The sequence below is a fragment of the Anastrepha ludens genome, chromosome X (genome assembly GCF_028408465.1).
Source record: "Anastrepha ludens isolate Willacy chromosome X, idAnaLude1.1, whole genome shotgun sequence".
NCBI lineage: Eukaryota > Metazoa > Arthropoda > Insecta > Diptera > Tephritidae > Anastrepha > Anastrepha ludens.
In genome coordinates, this window is record NC_071503.1 from 62,263,978 (window position 1) to 62,287,691 (window position 23,714).

The 23,714-nt window shown below is 39.3% G+C and overlaps 1 protein-coding gene across 1 annotated transcript; it reads left to right on the forward strand.

Moving 5' to 3' along the window:
* The first annotated feature begins 541 nt into the window (after positions 1 to 541).
* LOC128870137 (jerky protein homolog-like) lies at positions 542 to 17,303 on the forward strand. The gene is made up of 3 exons (XM_054112742.1): positions 542 to 1,679; positions 4,149 to 4,199; positions 16,927 to 17,303. Exons 1-3 carry the CDS (start codon positions 542 to 544, stop codon positions 17,301 to 17,303), a joined length of 1,566 nt encoding a protein of 521 aa, XP_053968717.1.
* The last annotated feature ends 6,411 nt before the right edge of the window (positions 17,304 to 23,714 follow it).

The window sequence follows — 23,714 nt, forward strand, 5'->3', positions numbered from 1 at the left end:
CAAGTGCGTTTTTCGTCGAGTTTAAGAACGTTATCCCCTCCTCTGTAGATTTCACTTGACCGAGACGCATGCGGATACCGCGTTCTTCGGCGTGTACAAACATGTATGCAAACAGCGGTTAAATTTTCGTCGCGTTTTCAAATCTTTATATATTTTTTATGTCTAAGTGATTTGTTTTAGTGTTTCGCGTACAGTTTTTGCGTAAAATGTCTTCTAAAAGAAAACGTGTTGTGCTTTCAATCACAGATAAAGTGAAAATAATTGAACAATTAAACAAAGGAGTGTCTAATAAATTTTTGGCTGAAACTTATAATGTAGGAACATCGACTATTTCGGATTTAAAGAAAAACAGTTCTGCAATTTTAAAATTTGCTTCTAATTTGCAATTTGAGGATGGAAGTCCATCTAGAAAAAATATGAAAACTGCTGAAAATAAAGAACTTGAACAGGCAATGTTTAAATGGTTTTTACAGCAGCGTTCAATTGGAAATCCTCTTTCTGGACCTATTCTTTGTGAAAAACCAAAATTTTTGCTGAGAAGATGGATAATTTGTCCGAATTTAAAGCGAGTGACGGTTGGCTGCGTAATTTTAAGGCTCGGCACGGCATTCGAGAGCTCGATTTGTGTGGAGAAAAGCTTTCTGCCGATAATACTGCAGCAGAAAAGTTTATTGAGGAATTTAAAACGAAAATTGAAAATTACGATCCTGAATTTGTTTTTAATGCGGATGAAACAGGCCTCAATTGGAAGGCACTACCTCGTAAAACTTTAGCTTCAAAGAGAGAAACAAGTGCTCCTGGTCACAAAGTTAGCAAAGATCGCGTGACAGTTCTTACTTGTGCCAATTCAACAGGCAATCATCGGCTTCCATTACTCTTAATTGGCAAATCCAAAAACCCAAGAGCTTTTAAAAACGTTAAAAAGCTTCCAGTTGTTTATAAAAACCAAAATAAAGCATGGATGACTTCTGCATTGTTTACGGAATGGTTTGATGACGTTTTTATTCCAGATGTTAAAAAGTATCAAAAGAAAATAAATAAAAAGGGGAATGTATTGCTTTTGCTGGACAATGCACCTACTCATCCTTCAGAAAGTTTACTTGAGAGAGAAAATGGTCGTTTCAAAGCTCTTTTTCTGCCACCTAATGTGACCAGTTTGCTGCAACCTATGGATCAAGGCATCATTGAATGCATGAAACGACTTTACAAAAAACAACTGCTTCGTAAGCTACTGTTAGCCGATGAAAATGAAGAAGGTACTCTAATATATCATAAAAACATTAACATAAAAGATTGCTGCTACATGGTAGCTGATGCATGGACTTCCGTAAAGGCGATAACTTTGAAGAGGGCTTGGAATAAAATAAATGGAATTTCAACACAACAGCAAATACAGGAAGAAAAAGAAAATGCAGAATTGAAGAACAACGAGGAAAGTGATAAAGATACTGATTCAATGTCTACGGAAAACCTGCAGAATATGATTACAAAAGTTCCAGGCTGTTCCGAGTGCAATGTAGAGGATATCGAAGATTGGTTACATTCTGATTCAATAGATCCTGGGTTCCAATTATTGAGTGACGATGAAATTATTCAGAGTACAAAAGAAGAATCATACCCAGTGGACACAGAAGATGACAATGATTCTACATTTGAATTAGAAGCTGGACCTTCTGCAAGTGAGGCGTTTGCTTGTTTTCAGACTGCCTTAAATTGGATGGAACGACAATCTGAATGCGACCATGTAGACCTTCTTGTCGTCAAGCGCTTGAAAGATCTAGCTGCTAAAAAGCGAGTTTCTTCATTAAAACAGCGTACATTGACAGAAATGTTTAAATAAAATTATTTTCTTTAATATCTAAAGTTAAATGAAGTAAAGTGAGTAAGTTCTTTTATTCCATTAAGCTATGATTAAGTAAAGCGAGTTTGTTCATTAATACACTTACATTGACAGAAATGTTTAAATAAAATTATTTGCTTTAATATCTAAAGTTAAATGAAGTAAAGTGAGTAAGTTCTTTTATTCTATTAAGTTATGATTAAGTAAAGCGAGTTTGTTCATTAATACACTTACATTGACAGAAATGTTTAATTAAAATTATTTTCTTTAATATCTAAAGTTAAATGAAGTAAAGTGAGTAAGTTCTTTTATTCTATTAAGTTATGATTAAGTAAAGCGAGTTTGTTCATTAATACACTTACATTGACAAAAATGTTAAAATAAAATTATTTTTTCAATAAAGTTACATATTTAATCTTACTTGCATCATTGCTTAATAAGTAAAGTGATTTTAATGTTCTTATTAATGCTTTATTTCCCTATATATATAGCTTTTTTGGTCAAATCCGATTATCCGGATTTCCGATTATCCGGATCCAGTCTGGTCCCAATTGATCCGGATAATTGGAATTCTACTGTAGTATGTAACATTATAATATAACTATATAAAGCAGTTGTTGGTTTAAATAAGAGTTAGCATAAGTAATTAAATATAAGAGTAAGATTAAGTTAGAATTAAGAGTAGGTATAATATAGGAATAGGTATATAGGTATATAGGGTGATCATGTAACTATATATACAAGCCTTCAACGTGTTTGTACAACATTTCAACTGGTGAAGCAGCACCCGAAAATATTGAAAATTTCTTGCTCAACGTTGAAGAGGAAGGTAATAAAAAACGAGAAGATTTTATTCAAAATTGCGTAAACGACCCGAACAAGTTTGAGCAGAGTATTTCTAAGCTGAAGGGTAATACTTTCACAGACATGATTAAAAAAAAGAAAATTACAGTTGACCGAGGAGAGATGGAACTAGGAATGAAACGTGACTTATTCGGACAACTGCTTCAAATTTCTCTAAAAAAAAACTTGATTTGGATAAAGTGCTTACTTATCCATTAACACCAGTGCCACTGTCTCTGTATCACCTTGACGGCACCATTTGCAAAACACAAAAGTCGGCTTTGATGACTTCATTAGAAAAATATAATCCATCTGAACCTGCTCAAGATGCAGACATTACTATATACGATGGATATTTCATGTTACATCAGAAGAAAGATGTACCGCTTAGCTTTGGAAACATTTCAAAAAAAGTACTGCAAATGATTTGTGCAAACAGAGCAAAAGTCATTATCATTGCCTTTGATAGATACATTTTCCCATCGATTGAAGACACTAAGTATAAACTCCGAGGTATGGAACAAGTAAACTTCCGTATCGATGGTCCAGATCAAGTGCGAAAAAAAGATTTTTCAATTGAGTTAAAAAATACCAACTTTAAAGAAGCACTTGTACAGTTTTTTATTGAAAATTGGGAAGAAAATTATATGGCACCATATATTAATAATAAAATAATGTATGTCAATGCCGACGATTGTTTTAAGTACGTAGTTACAGATTCTAAAGTAGTAAAAACGGTAAAAAAAACACTTTCGTGTCCAGCTCACGAAGAAGATGGCACAAAAATAATTTTCCACGTTTGCCAGTTAGATTTTAATGCAAATGTAATGATTCGTTGTTCGGATACTGACGTATTAATAATTATGTTAGCCAATATGGGTAATATTGCAGAAGATATCCCAATTTGTATGGAAGTCGGCGTCGGATAAAATCAAAGTTTTATCAACGTAGCAAAATTACATAAAGCATTAGGAGTAAATTTAAGTGCGGCCTTTTTTAAGAAGGGCAAAAACCGCCCATTTTCAATAATGTCAAAATCTGAAGAATTCACTGAATGTTTCATCCAATTGTCACAACAATTGACAAAATACAAGGGTTTGTATGTAATGTACATATATGGTTTGAAACAATTAAAATTTATAAATGAGGCGAGAGTAGCATTGTTTCAAAAGACATACAAATTTCTTGATAAAGACAATTCGTTTCTATTACCTAAGAAAGGTATTGATGGCTCATCTCTTCCGCCGTGCAAAGTACCAACTGACAGTTGGTACTGTCAATGAGCCTTCTGACTATGGCTGGGTAGAAATAAATAACAGATATGAATTCATGTGGTTTTCTGGTACTTAGTTACCAACATCCATTGATCAAATAACTCAATCAGAAGAAGGTAAGAGTTTTTTTTTAATTTTATTCGTGTAACGTTAAACATGTACACTAAATTATTTTTTGTATTTTTAAACAGATGACGATAATGAAGACATGGTGGAAAAGAGCTCTGACAGCGACTCTGACAGTAAGTCAGAAAGTGAGATGAGCAGAAGCGAAAAAGCGGAATTGTTGAAATGATCCTGTAAATAATAAAACAAATCAGCTGGCTGTACTATATGTTGTACATATAGCCAGCTGACTTATTTATTTATTAAAAACAATACATAAACTATCATCTGATAAATTTTCCTTTGGGAGGAAATCACTGAAAAAATTTATATTTTTTTCATATTTGTGTGACCAGCTGACGTATTATCCACCACTTTAGAATTAGCTGACAATTTTAATTCTTCAAAATATTAGTCTAACTTTAATTTGATCAATGTTTTAATCGGGAGTAAATGACTAAAAATAATTTTTTTTTACGTGCGTGGGAGGCTACCACTGCTCAACCCACCCTCGGATCCGCAGCTGACGTTTACAACGCTTCATAATGCAACTATCTGAGGTATTTTACGAATTATCGACTGAGAGGAACTTGGTCGTGAGAATCTGTCGCTGGCTTACGGATTATTAGGAATATCGACTGGTGAAAGACAAAAGTACACGGAAGCAAGAAGGGAGCGCTGTGCTCGCGCATATATGCATGAATGTATGAACATGCATGGATGTAGTAAGATATGAATACAATTATTTTGTAGGAAATTTAGAAGGCAAGTAGGTATATGTATATGTATGTATACATATATGCTAGGACATAAAGTGGGTATATATACATACATAGAGCAGAATTGTTTTTGCACTTGTTAGGAAGAAACTCGTTCACTAGTGCGTATGTGTATTTGATTTCTTGTAAGAATGTGATGTGCTGTGACATGTGTACATACATAAGTCAAGGTTATTGGGCATACATGCATATGTACATATGTATGAAAGGAAGATGATGTTCTTGCGCTTGCGCATTATTGTTTTTCATATACAAATGTACATACATATGTATGTAAATGCTGTCGAATACATAAACTATAAATTGACATACAATATAAAATAAGTGTTGATTTATGTATCTTAAACCGTTCTTTTTTTCTGAATGCAAATACCTCCTATTGACATGTACCTTTTGCTCAAATATGAACGAGACGTTATCAATAAAACGGTCCGCGGATGACGTATGGCAAAAATAAATTTTTTGTTTTTTGGTAGGACTGTTGTAAGCTTAGATGGCAAATTTCAGCGTGATATGTCACATAGTTTGTTTTCTGTGCTACTGTAAACAAGTCAAGCTCGAGTGTGTTCTTCGAATCCTCTTTTATGACTTCAATTGTCTCAAAATGTTTTCATCGGAGCGGCAACTTGAGCTTGGGAAACAGGAAAAAGTCACATGGAGCCATATCAGATATACTGTCATATACCATCATTTATGTACATATAGAGTATACGTTCATTTATGAATATATGTAATGAAAATCTTCATGAATTACTTTCAGAGTTTATTAAAACTTATTCGCGTCGCGCGCATACATATCTACGTAGACATTACAAACATTTTGTTCACAACGCAGGCGCAGAAATAAACGCTCTACGTATTTATCCTCCCCACGCACAGTGCGGCCGATTCCCGAAAAGCTGGTCAAAACTCAAAAAATTAAGTAATTGATTCAAAATTTCTTACTCGGGGGTTGTCGGGGTCGCTGATTACGAATTTGATCTTAAAATTTTGAAAATCCACCCCCTTTCCCCCCTATTGGCCACCCCCTCACGAGAAATAGCGTATATTATAGAACATAATCAAGATGCATGTTAATTTATATGTTTTCGGGGTCGCTGATTACGAATTTGATCTTAAAATTCTGAAAATCCACCCCTATTGGCCACCCCCTCACGTGAAATAGCGTATATTCTAGAACATAATCAAGATGCATGTTAATTTATGTTTTCAGGGTCGCTGATTACGAATTTGATCTTAAAATTTTGAAAATCCACCCCCTTCCACCCCTATTGGCCACCTCCTCATGTGAAACAGCGTATATTCAAGAACATAATCAAGATGCATGTAAATTTATATGCTTTCGGGGTCGCTGATTAGCAAGTGGTAGCAGCTGAATCTTGTTTTATTCAGTAACCATTACTTTTTTGAGTAACCTTTAATAGGTTTCAAAGCAGCATATGACGGCGTTGTATTACTATACAGTTTGAAAACTCAAATTTTATAAAAAAAATTGCAAAAAATGTATCTACGTATTGCTGCAGCTAAAAATTGTATGTCGCGGTATTGATATGTACTAAAGATTTCTCGTATTTTACTAACCTTCCGAAGATGATTCCATTTGGTTTTGTTCAATTTACTCCATTACAAAATCTTTCAAATGTGTACAACTTTCACTATTCATCGACAGTAATACGATGCTCAAACGAAGGCCACGTTGCGACTGAAAATACAGAGAATACTTAGGGTACAGGACGTTGCTATGAACGGTTTTCACTACTCAAGGCATTACTGTAGCCAACCCAAAGACAAAAAAACTCTATCTAGAAACTTTTTTTTTCGACTTTTGGCCAGCTTTTTGTGAATCGGCCGCACTGTGCCACGTGACTCGCCATCAATTCTCGGCGCAAATTTTTTTTTTCGTTTTTAAATCTTTTTTTTATGTAATCGTAAAAAAATTTGTAATAAATTTTATGTATCCGCTTATCATTTCAAAAGTAACAAAATGGTAAAAAAATAAGCAGTCGAAGAAATAAACACACCGCCTATTTTTCCTCGCCACATGTTAGACTCGATTTCAATTCCCAGCGCAAACTTTTTTTTATTAATTTTTTTTTTTAAATTGTTTTTTTTAATGTAATTGAAAAAAAAAATTATGTAATAAATTTTACGTATTCGCTTATTATTTCAAAAATACGAAAATATATTAGTAAAAATTTAATTGGTTTAATGTCGAGGTGAGCAATGTGTTGTGTGTTGAGGTGAAAGAAGTGTGGTGTTTCTAATTTTTGTGTTGGGAAAAGTCAGTGAGGTGTCGATAAACTCGGTGTGCTAAATTTCCTTACTACAAATCTTTCAAATCTCAATTGTACTAAAAAAAGCTCACAGTAACATTTGCACCTTCTCATTGCATTAACATTCTCTGCTTTAATCACTCTATTTGTTAATGATGTAGGGTAGAAGGGGGCACATTCGCCGCTGGGGTACATTCGCCGCCCCCCGTTTTCTCTTAATTTATCAGTGATATCGAACATTCATGGTCGATATATTGTACTTCAGTTGACCACCTCTCGTTTAACGTACCTTGACTTTTAAAGTTTGCAAGTGATCGTACACAGTTGCGCCTATTCAATTTCTTGCATTCCTGTAGAAACTTTTGGATGTAAGTATATTTAGCAATAACTTTGTTAATTTTGATAAATGGCAAAAACTTTTCATAAGTGTGATACCGGCTATATTTCCTTAAGGGGGGAAGCTGGTCTAGAGCGCAAAAAATGGGCATATTTTATGAATTTATTTTGACTCAACAAAGGAATCAATCGAAAATCTGTGAAATAGGTTTAATAATATAGCTTTCATGGTACAAATACAAAATTTTTCGTCTGAATTAATTTCAAAATGGCCGCTGTCCAGCAGTTCTCCTAAGGCGCCTTTTTTTCTAGTGGGTCCATTGCCGAAGACGTAAACTCCTTAATTTTTGTCCTGGATCAAAAAATAAAATTTTTTTAGTTTCTATATAACAACAGAAAGAGACGTACGTAGGATTTTTTCGATATTTTGTTTTTTCGCGAAATGGTGCACGTTTGAACAAAAAGTTACAATTTTCACTATAAAGAACGACATAAAATTGTTGATTAAAAAAAAAACTATGTAATATAAATAAAAAATCCTACGTACGTCTCCGGAGAAAGGTATTTCGAATGTATTGTCAAAATTTCGTAAGAATCGGTAAAGATTTGTTCGAGTTATGTCTTCGGCCAGTTTAAAAAAAGTGATTTCGAGAAAAACGCGTTTAAAGTTGTAAGTAGCGTTCGGGGCATACCTGCGAGGCACTGCCGTCGAATGAAAAATTTGGGCATTTAGACATTTTTGCTGGCATCCCTCATTTGGTATATTATTTCTAAGACCCTAAAGCACCTTTTAAGACAAAAAAAAATTTTTCGATTTTTTCAAAATTCTAGACCAGCTTCCCCCCTATAATAAGGTTTAAAACTAGTTTTGCCAAAGTGCTGTGGAGTGCAAAAAAAAAACAACTTTTGTAAGAATGGCTGCACCTGGGGCACATTCGCCAGGCTACAGGTGGGGCAGTTTCGCCGTCGGTTGTGCCCCATGGGGTCAATGCACCAGTGGCGTATGTGCCCCATGGGGTAAATGCGCCACTGGAAAATGCAACCTACCCATGAGTTAGACTCAGATAAACTTATATAAAATTTTACGCTTAGGTTGTTAGTAGACAGAATAGCAAAAATGAACAAAGAAAAAACCAAAGCACTTGATGACTCTGGAAATTCTTCAGACGACGAAACATTTCCATTCTCTTCAAAGTGCAGCTCCAACCAAGTATTTACAAAGAAACAGGAAAATGAAATAGCAGAATACTTCAAGGTGTGTTCTAACCTTCAACATGGATTCACGTACAGCGCTGCGCGAAAGTTCGTTGACGACTATGCTGATGTGAACGACATAAAAGTTCCTGTAAGTACCAAAACAGCAGGAATTGATTGGATGCAAGGCTTCATGAAGCGAAACAAAGATTTAAGTTTGAGAAAACCTGAAAACACGAGCCTTGCGCGTTTTTCGTCATTTACAAAAGCAGCTGTAATGGCATTTTTTGACAATGTACAAATTTTGTATAGTAAATATTCCTTCGATCCTGGTGACATATATAATCTTGACGAAACTGGTATAACCACAGTACTATATTAGAATTTTCTTGTGCCCTCATATGTAAATATGTTAAATACTACATTTTTATATTGAATTTATGGTTAGGTGATTTCCACAAAAGGGAAGCGCGCAGTTTCCCAGGTGGCCTCTGCGGAAAGAGGTTCTTTAGTCACAATGGTGGGTATTATAAATGCTGCAGGAAATGCACTTCCACCGGTATACGTTTTTCCTCGAGTGAACTATAAAGACCACTTTGTTAACGGTGGTCCCAATGGTTGCATAGGAATCTCTGCTAAAAGTGGGTGGATGTCTGTGGAAGGCTTCTGTGACGTTTTGAAGCATATTCAAAAAAATACCCGATGTTCGAGAGAAAGGCCGATTTTACTATTTTTGGACAATCATGTGTCACACTGCAGCCTGGCTGCAATATTGTACTGCAGAGATAATGGTGTCCACATGATAAGCTTTCCCTCCCATTCTTCGCATAAGTTGCAGCCATTAGACATATCCGTATTTGGGCCATTTAAAAAATATCCTGGAGGAGCTATAACTGTATACGATATACCTCACCTTTCTAAAATGCCTTTTCAAAAGGCATTTGTATCTAAGAACATATGCAAGGGTTTTACAACAGCCGGGATAAACCCATTTAACAGGCAAGTATTTCAAGGCATAGACTTTGTAGACATAACTGTAGAACATGCCACTGCTGATGATGTTGAACCGGTCACTCCTTGTGAATGTTCACCCATACCAGCTCCTAAAAAAACTCCAGAACAAGTTCGCCCTCTTCCTAAAATTGGCAAGTCTCGTAATTCTTCAAATCTAAGAAAAGGTTCATCTAAAATTCTTACATCTACGCCGTCCAAGGAAGAAAAAGAAAATACTGAATTGAAAAAAGTACGACCACGCAAAGTAACCAAAAGGAACTTGAATTCAAAAAAACGGATATCATCGGCTGAAACATCAGACGACTCATTACTTATATGTTTTGCAGATACAGATAAATCAACTGGATCCTTCGTTGACACCGAGGGCTTGGACTAAAATGATTATGTTCTTGTGCGCTTTGAAGGTCAAACAGATCAATTTTATGTTGGTCAAATAATAGGCGAGTTTGAAGATTCATTCGAAATCGAATTTCTACGAAAAAATACGCAATTATGGGTATTTTTTGATCCGGCTATTAAAGACGTGTCATATGTGCCAAAAACTGATATTGTTCTGAAGCTTCCTGAACCCATTCATCCCCCTGGTACCTCTCGAGCTGCTGCAACATATGTATTTGAATCAGATTTAACACAATTTAATGTGAAGTAAAGTATATACTTTATCCCGAACTTGGAATTTTATAGATTTAACAATTTCTCTTACTTTCCTCTTTCCCTTCCTCTCATTCTCTCTCTATTCTCTGCTCTCCACTCTTATCCTTCTTCCTCTGCCTCTCCCTCCCCTCTCTCCCCTCTCCTCATCTTTCTCATTCTTGTTTTCATCCTTTGTTTATTAAAAACTATAAGTATCTATACTTTTTTAAAAAGCATTTTGTTCATTGTGGCGGTTTTCCCGCATCTCCCTGGCGTATGTGCCCCATGGACGGGGCAGCTTCGCCAATTTGGGTAACTTCAAATAATCTTTAAAAAAATATATAGAAACATTAAAAAATTACAAAGGAGAAAAAAACAAAGAAGATAAGAAATGAAGGTTTCCAGGTAAGCAAATATCTAACCAAAAAAAAATATTTGTTAGTTTCCACAGCAGTTAAAAAAAAAAATGGCGTATGTGCCCCCTTCCACCGTACAGCTTTCAGCTTAAAGTTTAAAATTTGGCGCCAATATCATTTAACGAAAACAGATAGATTTTGAGAACGATTGTATCTGTAAACAGCACCCAACTGATTCCTTAAGGTAAAAGTCGATGACCCACCAATTCCGACTGTAAACATCCCCAGAATATTGGGAGTTACCTTCGACAGTATGCTCTCTTTTTCAGCGCATACAACCGCTATTGCCACTAAAGTACAGAATCGCAACAAGGGCCTCAAATCGCTTGCCGGCAGCACTTGGGGCAAAGGCAAAGACATGTTGCTATCGACTTTCAAGGCAATAGGCCGACTGGTTCTAAACTATGCTGTGCCTGTCTGGTCACCTCGAACCAGTGATTCGCAGTGGACGAAGCTACAGACCTGCCAAAACACTGCCATAAGGACTGCGACAAATACAACATCTTCATGACGAGGCCCATATGCAGTGAGGAGCATAATAAACTGCTCAGAAAGCAGTTCCTGCTAGGGTGTTACCGCAGGTCTCACCCATGCAGACACCTGCTTGCGCCTGAGCCACCTCCCAGGCATGTCAGGAGGCACTTCCTTAATTACGCGGACGAGATTCAGGATCTCGGGACAGTGTACAGATCGGATCGGACAGTGTACAGACAGACAATCAACGACATTCATCGGGAGACTCTTACCACCTTCGTAAGCTCCCGATCCCCGAGCGCCGTCATCATCACCTATTGCAGACGAAGAGCTTCAAATTCCCCGAGAGTCCCGCGTATCCTTAGCATAACTACGTTCTGCATACTGCAGCAGGTTACACTCCTACCTATCCAGAATCGACCCCGACATACTAAACATATGTCCGGCATGTGAAGGCACCCCGCGCGACACTAACCACTTTTTCACCTGCCATTTAAAACCCACTCATCTAACACCCCTCTCCCTCTGAACCCAACCTGTCGAAACAGCAAGTTGCCTGGGCTTACCATTAGATGAGCTAGACAAAGACGACCGGTGCTTACACTATGCTGTCAGGGCAAAGTTACTGCTGCAACAACAACAACAAAACTTCTTTGAAAAAAATTTTAAGCCGCACTTTAGATATATAAACTGCCATTCTGAGCACTTCAAAAGAATAAAATGTCTAGAATTGCCGAAAATAATTGATAAAAGATAATAATAATGATGGTTTAATAATCGCGGAGGATGGTTCCATGTGTAGAACTCCACGCAAGTGGGGAAAGTTACTAATCGCCACTCACAGCTCACAACGTCCGCAATTAGCCCACGTATCCTCTGGGTAGCTTCCGAACACCCGTGCGGATAGCTGGTTGTGCGCTGGGTTTGGGACCCGCCACTTAAAAATTCCTTCAATGAAAAGAACTGCAAAGCCTCGGATGAGAACTGCCTTTACTGATGACGACCCCTGCAAACGAAATAAGGAATTTGATTTGAGGGCATGCACCTGGAATGTCCGGTCCCTTAATGGGGAGGGTGCCTCTGCCCCGCTGGTTGATGTCCTCGTGAGAGTAAAGGCTGACATCACTGCCATCCAAGAGATGCGATGGACGGGGCAAGGTAAGAAAACCATAGAACCTTGCGACGTCTACTACAGTTGCCATGTAAAGGAGCGCAAATTCGGTGTCGGATTTGTTGTGGGAGAGAGACTTCGTCGCCAAGTACTGTCGTTCACTCCGGTGGACGCGCGTCTCGCAACAATCCGCATCAAAGCACGTTTTTTTAACATCTCGCTAATTTGTGCCCACGCCCTGACGGAAGAGAAGGACGATGCGAGCAAAGATTCTTTCTATGAGCGCTGCCCCTGCCACGACATAAAAATCGTGCTTGGTGACTTCAACGCCAGGGTGGGCAAGGAGGGAATTTTTGGTCCCACAGTCGGAAAATTCAGCCTGCACAACGAAACATCCGCTAACGGACAGAGGCTGATCGACTTCGGCGGGGCCCGAAACATGGTATTCTGCAGCACCAGATTCCAGCATAAAAAGACACACCAAACTACCTGGCTGTCTCCTGATCGAAAAACCAAATCGATCCAGTTATGATAGATGGAAGACACGCTTTTAGTGTATTAGATGTAAGTACGATCCGAGGACCCAACATCGACTCGGATCATTGCCTTGTTGCAGCCAATCTGCGTACCCGCCTCTGTGCAGCGAAAAGCGTACATCTAACTACACAAAGAATGTTCGACATCGAAAAGCTGCAATCACAACAGACAGCCAGAAGATTCGCCACTCGACTCTCACTTCTGCTCTCAGAGAGCACTGCCCAACAAACCGGCATGCACGAGCAATGGAGCAACATTTCTCCTTCCCTACGTACCGCCGCCGAAGAGAAATCGGATTCCGGCGGGCCCGAAAAAACAATTGGTAAGACGAGGAATGTCATACTGCTGCAGAAAGAAAAGATGTCGCCTATAGAGCCACGTTGTGATCGAGCGCAACGCGAGCGATGTGGGATCGCTACAGAGAGCTGAAAAACGGAAGAGAGGCGTATTATTCAGAAGAAGAAACGAGGGGCCGAAATACGTGAGTGCGAAGAGCTTGAGATGCTGGCCAACAGGAACAACGCCCGAAAATTCTACCAGAAAGTTCGGCGGCTTACAGAAGGTTTTAATACCGGGGCGTTTTCCTGTAAGAACAAAGACGGCGATCTGGTAACTGACGTACAGAGCAATCTTAAATTATGGAGGGAACACTTCTCGAACCTGTTAAACAGTGACAGCTGCGCATGTCACCGAGAATGTGAAGATCCCGATACCCCAATCGTTGACGACGGAATTGTCGTTCCACTACCCGACTATGACGAGGTGAGAATAGCAATATCACGGCAAAAGAACAACAAAGCCGCGGGCGCCGACGGACTGCCGGCTGAGCTATTCAAACATGGCGGCGAGGAGCTGGTAAGGTGCATGCATCAGCTTCTATGCAAAATATGGTCGGATGAAAGCATGCCTGCCGATTGGAAATTAAAAAGGGCGATCCTTCAATCTGTGCCAATTACCGCGGGATTAGTCTTCTCAATATCGCCTATAAGGTTCTAGCGAGCGTATTGTGTGAAAGACTGAAGCCCACCGTCAACCAACTGATTGGACCTTATCAGTGTGGCTTTAGGCCTGGAACCGACCAAATATTTCCAATGCCCCAAATCTTGGAAAATACCTACGAAAAGAGAATGGACACACACCATCTTTTCGTCGATTTCAAAGCTGCATTCGACTGTACAGAAAGGAGTTACTTGTATGCCGCGATGTGTGAATTTGGTATCCCCACAAAACTAATACGGCTATGCAAGATGACGTTGCTCAACACCGGCAGCGCCGTCAGAATTGGGAAGGACCTCTCCGAGCCGTTTGATACCAAACGAGGTTTCAGACAGGGTGACTCGCTGTCGTCTGACTTCTTTAACCTGATGTTGGAGAGCATCGTACGAGCCGCAGAACTTAATCACTCAGACACAATATTTTATAAGAGCGTACAATTGTTGGCGTATGCCGATGATATCGACATCATCGGCCTTAACAACCGCGTTGATAGTTCTGTCTTCTCCAAACTGGATAAAGAGGCAAAGCGAATGGGACTGGTGGTGAACGAGAACAAAACGAAGTACCTCCTGTCTTCAAACAAACAGTCGGCGCACTCGCGTATCGGCACCTACGTCACTGTTGACAGTTATAGTTTTGAGGTTGTAAAAGACTTCGTTTATTTAGGAACCAGTATTAACACCGATAACAATGTCAGCCATGAAATCCAACGTAGAATCTCTCTTGCCAACAAGTGCTACTTTGGACTAAGTAGGCAAATGAGTTGTAAAGTCCTCTCTCGACGAACAAAACTAACTCTCTACAAGATTCTCATCATGCCCGTCCTAATGGCGCAGAAGCTTGGACGATGACAACATCCGATGAAGCGACGCTTTGAGTGTTCGAGAGAAAGATTCTGCGCAAGATTTTTGGACCTTTGGCAACGGCGAATATCGCAGACGATGGAACGATGAGCTGTATGAGCTTTACGACGACATAGACATAGCGCAGCGAATAAAAATCCAGCGTCTACGTTGGCTGAGTTATGTCGTCCGAAGGGATACAAACGCTCCGGCTTTGAAAGTATTCGATGCGGTACCAGCTGGTGGTAGCAGAGGAAGAGGAAGGCGTCCACTGGTTGGAAAGATCAGGTGGAGAAGGACTTGGCTTCACTTGGTGTGTCCAATTGGCGCCGATTAGCACGAGAAAGAAACGACTGGCGCGCTTTGTTCAGCTCGGCCAAAATCGCGTAAGCGGTTATCGCACCAATTAAGAAGAAGAAGAAGGTTTAATAATCGTTGTTTAAATTTTAAAAAATCCCAGATAGCCTCAATTGGTTTTAACAAGTTAAACAATTACGTTAAAATCAATTGTTGCTTTCAAGGGATTTAAAATTTTGCGTTGTTCGTTATATCTTTATACTTAAATCCTTATTTACACATATTCAGTAAGCGGTTGCCAATTGTTTTCTAAAACTACATTATGTACACAGCTGACGTTCGGAAAATACGCCGCGCACGATAATGTAGAATTTGAAACCGGTGGCAAATACTCGTGTAATACATACATTAATCTAAATCCAGTTCTCTCTGATTTTACTGACATCCAAGTGTCTTTTCTAATACATTTCTTTGATTGAATTTTCGTTTCGTAACGTTTTAATTGTATCTATTAGTAGCCCGATGACTTTAGCGATACTCATGTTTGAAACGAATATGAACCATTGACCTTTTTCTTCAACATTACTTATGGCCAACTTATGCTAATACGAAATTTCTGCTGAGAACTCAAATTTCCTGCGATTTGTTTTAAATACATATAAACCTTTACACACATACTTACATACCAACGAATAGAGAGAAATTGCAGATAGTTCAAGCACTTTTTCATAATAATAAACGAAAGTTTATCGTAACATCCTATAAATTTGACAATACATATATACATACATACATAAACAACAAGTTGTGAAAACTAAGTTGCAGAAATTTGGAGAGTCTCAAACAATCTTTGGTTTGAGCAGCGACGTCAACATCCATGGAAACCGGGCTGCGTCAATAGCTGAATGGCCTAATCGTTTGAAGGCATGTGCGAATGGTGACCATTTCGAATAAAAATTATTGTTTATTGTTTAATATTTGCATGTTTAAAAAAACTAACTTCATTAGAAATACTATTATAATTTCATATCTATAATGGACTTAACTTGAGGCTTAAGTGGTGGTTTGAGCCCCATATCATGGGGACCAACTCAACATGAACTAAGAGGAAAACTAGCCATCAATCCGCTTTACAGCGAAATTATTGGCCATACAATCACCGTTCGAAGATCACCGTACCGACGAAGATATCTTGTTATTCCTAAACCCCCGTCATCCCATTATATCCTCTATTTGCCCACCTCCTAATCCAGGGTGTTATGCGACACCATGCCCATTGGATGGTTTGCAGCCAGGGGATTTACCAGACTGGCTGTATCTTAATGGCTCCTCCCTAACACCGGGACGCCTTAGGGAGTAACTCTGGTCTTGCCACGGCATGGGGCACTGCCGTGGTGGACCCTTGGAGTTTCCCTTTATACTACTTAGACCACTGCGCTTGCCTTGTGAGCAGGTGGTCATACGAAGAAGATGAATTGAAATACTGACTCAAGCGACCAAATTTCTATTGTAACGGGAGGAATGCAATGGTCGTAATGCTACTGTACGGGTGCCATAGTCCGCAAAAACTCAGAAATGGAAAGTATTGCAAGCGTGAATACTAACGAGGAAGAAGCTTTACTTCCCTCTCCGGTGAAACGTGATGGTGCCAGTTCTGTGAGTAAGAAAGGGCCTAGAGCTAAACCAACCAAGGAGAGGATGAGAGCAAAACCACGCTGCAAGGCTGCGATTAAAATCTGCGACCGGTTTAGTGGAATGACCAATCTGACGCAAGCTGAAACGGAACGATTGGCATAGGCTAAAAAGGAAGTTGAAAGGGGCCGTGCTCACTTTGCAAATCGCGCTGGGTGAGCTGCAGTAACCAGTAAGATTGAGGAGAGACTGGTCGAAAGGCAGCGATAGACCGAAAGCGAAGGTAGGATGCCCATCACGAAAAGAAAGTGCAAAATCGTTGCTGAAAAGCCAAAGATGACGAAAAGCCGACAACATCCAAAGTAGCAGCGGCGGCCAATGAGATTGCCAAAACGCACCTGACTATGGCACTTATTGATCCTGGTAACCCGCTGGGGCAAATGTCGCAGGAGCAGTGGAAAACAGTGGAACTGAAGCTGTTGGAAGCTCTTTTCGCAAGAATTTACGCGGATCCGGACGCATCTATGCCTACATTCGAGGGAGCAGGATTGTTCAGCGGCTTTAAAATCATAAGTAAGTTTAAGTACGACCCCTCTCTCACTTGGGTTAAGGAATCTGTGAAGAAGCTTCAAGGCCTGTGGGTAGGGGCCGCACTTGTGATAGTGAATCGCAGCTGTGTACCGTCGATACCAAAGGCGAAGGTGTAAGCCCAGAGCATGCACTGCGTCTGCTACAAATGCAGAACAAAGATGTACCTACAGACGGCTGGAAGAATCAGCGAACGCAGATGGAAGCCAAAACAACATCCTCCAAATTAATAAAACGGTGGAGGACATTTTGTACGAGCGATTTATGAAAATGGCGTGGGGCATTGGAAACGTGTTCCTTCGCCTAAAAAACCGCAACCCAACGGATGCAAACAAAAACACGCTCAAAACTGGGGAGGTGGAGAAGGAACTCGGCATTGAAAACATTCTCGAAACCCGTCTTAACCTCTTGGACGATTTTGGCGTTCCTCCTGGAGCGACTCACTTCTTTCTTTGCTTCATATTGATGTATAGGCAGCATTTCTCATATCGTGAACAGATATATCGGTACAAAAAGCACTGTTTATGACCACGTGGTGCTCGATGGCAGGCGAGATACTAAAAAGAAATGTGGCGCCTTTTTTTTTTCATTAAGCTCGTGAGGCATCCAAGCTTCCAAATTTTTGACGAAAAGCAAATAGGAGCAAGTGTCTAAGCCTCTAAACTAATAAAAAAACTAAATAACTCAAAAATATAATTAACATAGTTTTGTAGAGCAAAATGAGTTCTATCGAATGAATACTTACAATTAGTCAAACAGCATACAAATCGTTGTAAAATAAAAGAAAATATAAAAACGTTATGGGCTTAATCCCCAACCCAATATTATTAGTTGATGTACATTGAACAGACTGATGTTTCTTAATTGTATGAAATATATATAATAATAAATCGAATTCAATTGTATACACAGTGTATTTAAATCACCAAAATACAAAATTTCTTTGAGCAAAATTTAAATTCACAAAAATAATAATGGTGTTATGATCATTGTTTAAATTTTAAAAAGTCCCAGCCTCAACTGGTTTTAACCAACTAAATAATTACCAACGTAATTCATCAATTGTTGCTTTCAAGGGATTTTAAATTTTGTGTTCTTCCGGTTGTCAATTTTTTTCTAAAACTACATTATGTACACAGCCGTTATGTAAAAAATACGCCGCGCACGATAATGTAGAAATTGAAGCCGATAGCAAATAGTCATATAATGACTTGCACATAAACCAACAACTCCAGAAATGATGCGTTTGTTGAATGTTGAGAGAAACCAAAGAGAAACCAATAACTATAATGTCCTGAACGGATTCATGAGCAACGTGGAAGTCCTCTGCCAGCTCTCATGGGAAATGCCATCGCGGTCTTTGCATATGGAATCGAAAATATCACATATAATCGGAAATTTTGTCGCAGATGTCACAAATGTCAGCCGAATTGGCTGGGAAGATAAATATGCAGCTGCAAATACAGGATACTCATATATGCCAGGTAAAAAGTCTGCTCTGCTTTGAGGTCGCAACAGAAAACGATTGAGAGGGAAGAAGGGGCTTGGAATAGTGGAGGACGACAAACAGTGGCGGTTTACGTTTGTATTAACCGCCTTAAGTGCTGATGAATTTAACCAGATGTGTGATATTTAAGCCCGCAACGTCCGCCGTTGTAGCAAAGAAATGAGAGCCCAGATGTCTAAACTTTTGGCCGACAAGAGCAGAGCTGAGATGATTCCACCTTGTCCTCCAGACAGCTCCTGTAGAAAGAACTTGAAATGATCCCAAACCTCACCGCATAGACACCTAACGGACAATGTCCGGTAAGGATACCGACACTGTACCACTCCCGATATTTAAACTCCAGTTTAAAACAACAGCAACAACAAATCATTGAAGTACTGCAGATAAACATGCCGCATTGGTGGTATCGCTGAACTGAGCACAAATTAAAGCTTGCAGAAATATGCGCCAGGGGCTGAGAGTTTAGCGCATTCGGCATACGCAGTTTTCGAGGAAAATATGAGGTGGCAGGCATTCTTATGGGGTATACGAGATTCGGACACGAAACGGGCAGCATACTCAGCACTGCAGTCTACCGAAGACGAACCCAGGAGGAAGGAAGCGACGCACTGAAACTGACAATGATGCTCTAATAGTTAAGAGCTGCCAACATCATTATAATATAATAATATACTTTAGCAACCATCTGAAAAAATTGGAAGAAGTCCTCGTTTAATGTTTGTGCGTTGTTTAAAAAAGAAGCCACGTATCTCGGACATAAGGAGTCAACCGAGGGCATCAAGATGAACGACGAGAAAACAAAAGTAGTGAAAGATTTGCCTCGAAGGTTGCAAAATTATGACTTCGAGGTCGATCATCGAAAAGGGGAACAATATGAATGGTTAATGGTTAATGGTAGTAAAGGGTTAAGGTATGGGCCTTTAGCACTGCGACCATATTGTTTTTGGATGCCAGATTATTGAGTGCCTTGTGGCATTCTAAGAGGGTTTTTGAGTTGTAGGTATAGCTATCTAAAGCTTTTAGAACTGATTGGCTGCCCGAGAGTATTTTGATCTTCACTCTCTTGCGGTTTCTACGTTGCATGATGTTTGCTGCTTCCATTATTGCGTATAGTTCCGCTTGGAAGATGGTTGGTGTCCCTGGTGAGAGTGCATGATTTGTGGATTCTGGGCCCCACTACTCCTGCTTCTACAACATTAGGTGTTTTTGATTCATCAGTGTACCATTTTTGTGAATCATCATTCATCCATTTTGGGTTTGTTTTTCACTCGATCCTCTCAGGAAAGGTAACTGTGTATCCTTTTGTGAAACAGAGGGTTGGGTCAATGTGGTCTGATACTGGAGCCATGCTTATTGTATTTTTGATTTTATTTAGGATACTTAGGTGACCCTTGAGGTTGCCTAATTTGAAACCTTCTTTCATGTGAAGCATGAGTGCTTGTGTAGCTGCTTCCTCTTGGATTACTATATGAAGAGGTGGGAGATTAAGGAGTGCTTCCATGCCGGCTGTTGGGGTAGTTCTCATAGAACCTATAATGCATAGGCAAGCATGCCTTTGTACTTTTCCCAGTTTGGTTATCGCTGTTTGTTGGATAGATTTGCTCCCCCATACTAGTGCCCCATACAGTATGATTGGTCTAACCATTTGGGTGTATATCCAGAGGGCCATACTAGGGCTGAGGCCGCAGGATATCCCTAGTAATTGTTTGGTTGTCCACAAGGATTTCGTGGCTTTTTTTGTTATATTATTTATATGTGATTCCCAAGTGAGTTTTTTATCTAAGGTTAAACCTATATACTTGACCTCTTCCTTTAGTTCTATCCCTGTTTTATTTATTTTTAATATAGGAAACTCAAACTTTCTTTTTCTTGTGAAGGGGATAATTGTGGTTTTGTTAGGGTTGATCGACAGCCCCTCCTTTTTACACCATTCCCATGCTGCGTTCAAGGCATTTTGCATTAAGTCTGTTAGTGTCCTTTCATGGTTGCCTTTTATTATAACAGATATGTCATCTGCATAACCAATGGTTATAAATCCCTTATTGTTTAGGTGCTTCAACAAGTCATCAACTGGTAGGGACCATAGCAGGGGAGAAAGAACTCCTCCTTGCGGACATCCCTTTACTGTTGTGACATTGAGTTCAGCTTGGCCTAACGAGGCTTTAATAATTCTCTGATTAAGCATTTGGCTTATCCAATGTGTTAATATAGGGTTTGCACCTCTTTTTTCGAGTGTTGTTTCCATGGATTTGTAATTTGCATTGTCGAAGGCTCCCTCTATGTCCATAAAGGAGTGTGTGCAGTGCGGTGACTGTAGATTTCCCTTTTTGGTAAGCAAATTGCAGCTTATGAAGGGGTTTTTGGAAGATTACTTCTTCTCTAAGATGGTATTCAAGTAGCTTTTCCATTGTTTTTAACATGAACGACGATAGACTGATTGGTCTGATTGGAACAATGTGAAAATGCTGATGTACTATCTTGGCGACCTTTCGCTATAGAGTGTAATCAATGCTGATAGTTGATATCAGACTAATGCAGTTGCAGCGCGATGATGAGTGGGACTAAGTGCGATAAGAAGAAGTCAATTGAATGATGCTGACCTTGGAAATATCACGGAGGCGAAAGATGCTTGAGAGAGACCATCTGAAAATGAAATGGCGAAAGAAAGTCCTCTGGCAAAGGCATATTGGATACAGTCTTAGTCTTAGAATAATTGATAGAGTTCTGCATCACGTATGGGAAACCAAAGTTGGAAATCATTCCCGTAGTCTAGTTATAGCTCCTAAATTCAATTGCGTCTATGTTAGAATGGACCAAGGAGGTCATCTGGGTATCACTAGAACCCTGTTAAGTAGCGATTTTATTGGGTAAATTGCAGAGAACCAGTAACCGAATGAATTTGAAATTTCGCGGAGTGTGTGGCAGCGAAAGATCTAAAGGAGGGAAGTCGCGGAAGATTACAACAATAGAGTGCAGGTTCACAATTTAAGCGGGTGGACATGAACGTGGGGTTTTTTTCCATAAAGTGACTCCGGCATCAAAAATGTGCTCATTGTTAGGAACTACTTCAGTAAGTGGCAAGAAGTATACGTTCTACCAAACCAGGAGGCCAAAATCATTGCTGAGGTTTTTACCTATTCAATTGAATCCAGATGAGCGAAGCAAATCCGAAACCGCAATATTTAAAGGGATGTGTTGCTTGTTGGGAGTTAAAAAAAAAACACGTACAACACCCTTGCATCCCCATCAGATGGAATGGTTGAAAGATTCAATCTCACTCTGGAGGAGCTCTTGATAAAGGTAGTTGGAAGTGCCAAAGAAATTGAGATTAACACATTCAAATATTCCTGTTGCCCTGTCGCTCAGCTGTACATGCAACTACTGACCAATCGGCTGGTAGGACCATCTTTGGAAGGGATTTAAGGCTTCCGTGTGATTTAGCGTTTAGAATAGGTGGTAGTCATTGGAAAACACTGCAGAGGTACATGGATGAGTTACACTATCATGCGAGGCAACATACGCGGTTAATGATTAACAAGATAAAGGACATATATGACCGTGCTGTGGACTTCGAGGTATTCACCAAATGTAAGGAAAAATCCATACAAGTTGACTAAAAGATTGAATGATGTGGTGCATCGTATAGAGCAATGGGAAACTGAACAGGCCAAAATAAAAGTAGTCCACCTGGAGAGATTGGATTAATTTGGATCAAAGGATTTGGTTCCTCATCGAGACGATTTAAGCCGACGGCAGTATAGCGAACTGAGAAACTTCGCGAACCGGCTGACAACAATAGCGAGCGCATGAGATACGAAAACAAAAACATGAATTCGCTTTGACGCCATATGGCGGGACAAAACTCGCCAGAAGGTAAGAGCTGCCAAATCTAGAACTACATGTGTATAAACAGAGATGCATGCACATAGTGTATTCTGTCGCAAATTAAACGTGTTAGCAAGTAAACGAAAAGTAATAAAGTTATTCACTAAAGCAAGCAAGTAGTGTTGCCATTAATTTGCAATTCAGTGATCGAACTCAGGGGAATTATTGTGGCAGATTTTATTTGAATAAAGAAGCAACAAAATCGTAACAGTTTCATTACCGAAACATCATGGCAACATTTTTAAGGCTTTCGCACAATTAAATCCAGTTTTAACGGAAAAGTTACTACAGACTCTTTGTTACAAACTCAAATCCATTTCTGATATAATAAAAAACGGAAACACGTGCACAGGTAGATTTACTCAAAACGGTGTAACTTTTAAAAATGTCAAGAATAGCGATAAAGTGTTGGTACGAATGTTACTTACGCATGTGGCAAACTAACAAAAAATTAGGACTCATGGTGTCACCTGACGGTTATTCCAGAAAAATTTTAATCGAGGTGGTACGAGTATGTGGAGGTAATATGCATATTCTAATTGGAGAAATGCCAATGAAAACTATTATTCCTTTGAGTGGGAGGAAGATAGCGACCAAACTAGGACTTAATTATTAATTAATTAACCGCTTCAAGGTACTGATGAAATTCATCAGGTTGTGATATCTAAGCCTTCTATATCCGCTAGAGGATATTTAGAGCCTAATATCGAAGTATTCGAATGCAATTAAGAGAGAAATGAGGTATTTCTCAACTAATTTAAAGCACATCAACAACGAGCCCACATTCAGCATTACATTAAGCGCTAGAGTAGGATTCTAATGTTCACCGAATCTAACGAGGGCAGACCTTAGGACCTTCTTTCCAACAAGTTCCACCAAAAGAGGTCTCCATTACAACAAAATAGGTTTTATAATTGTGCTGTATAGCTGAAACTATTGGCGAGAGGCCCCGCCAATTGCATCCCTATATTAAGACAAGGCGATTGCTACCTTCTAAATCCTCTCGCATCATAAGTAAATCTAAATATATACCTCTGAAACAAGGAGTCAAATACAGTAATCCTACCATTTCAGATTTAACATCACAGTGTGTGAAGGGTTTAATTACGTTATTTAATATGCAATTTATTAAAACAGA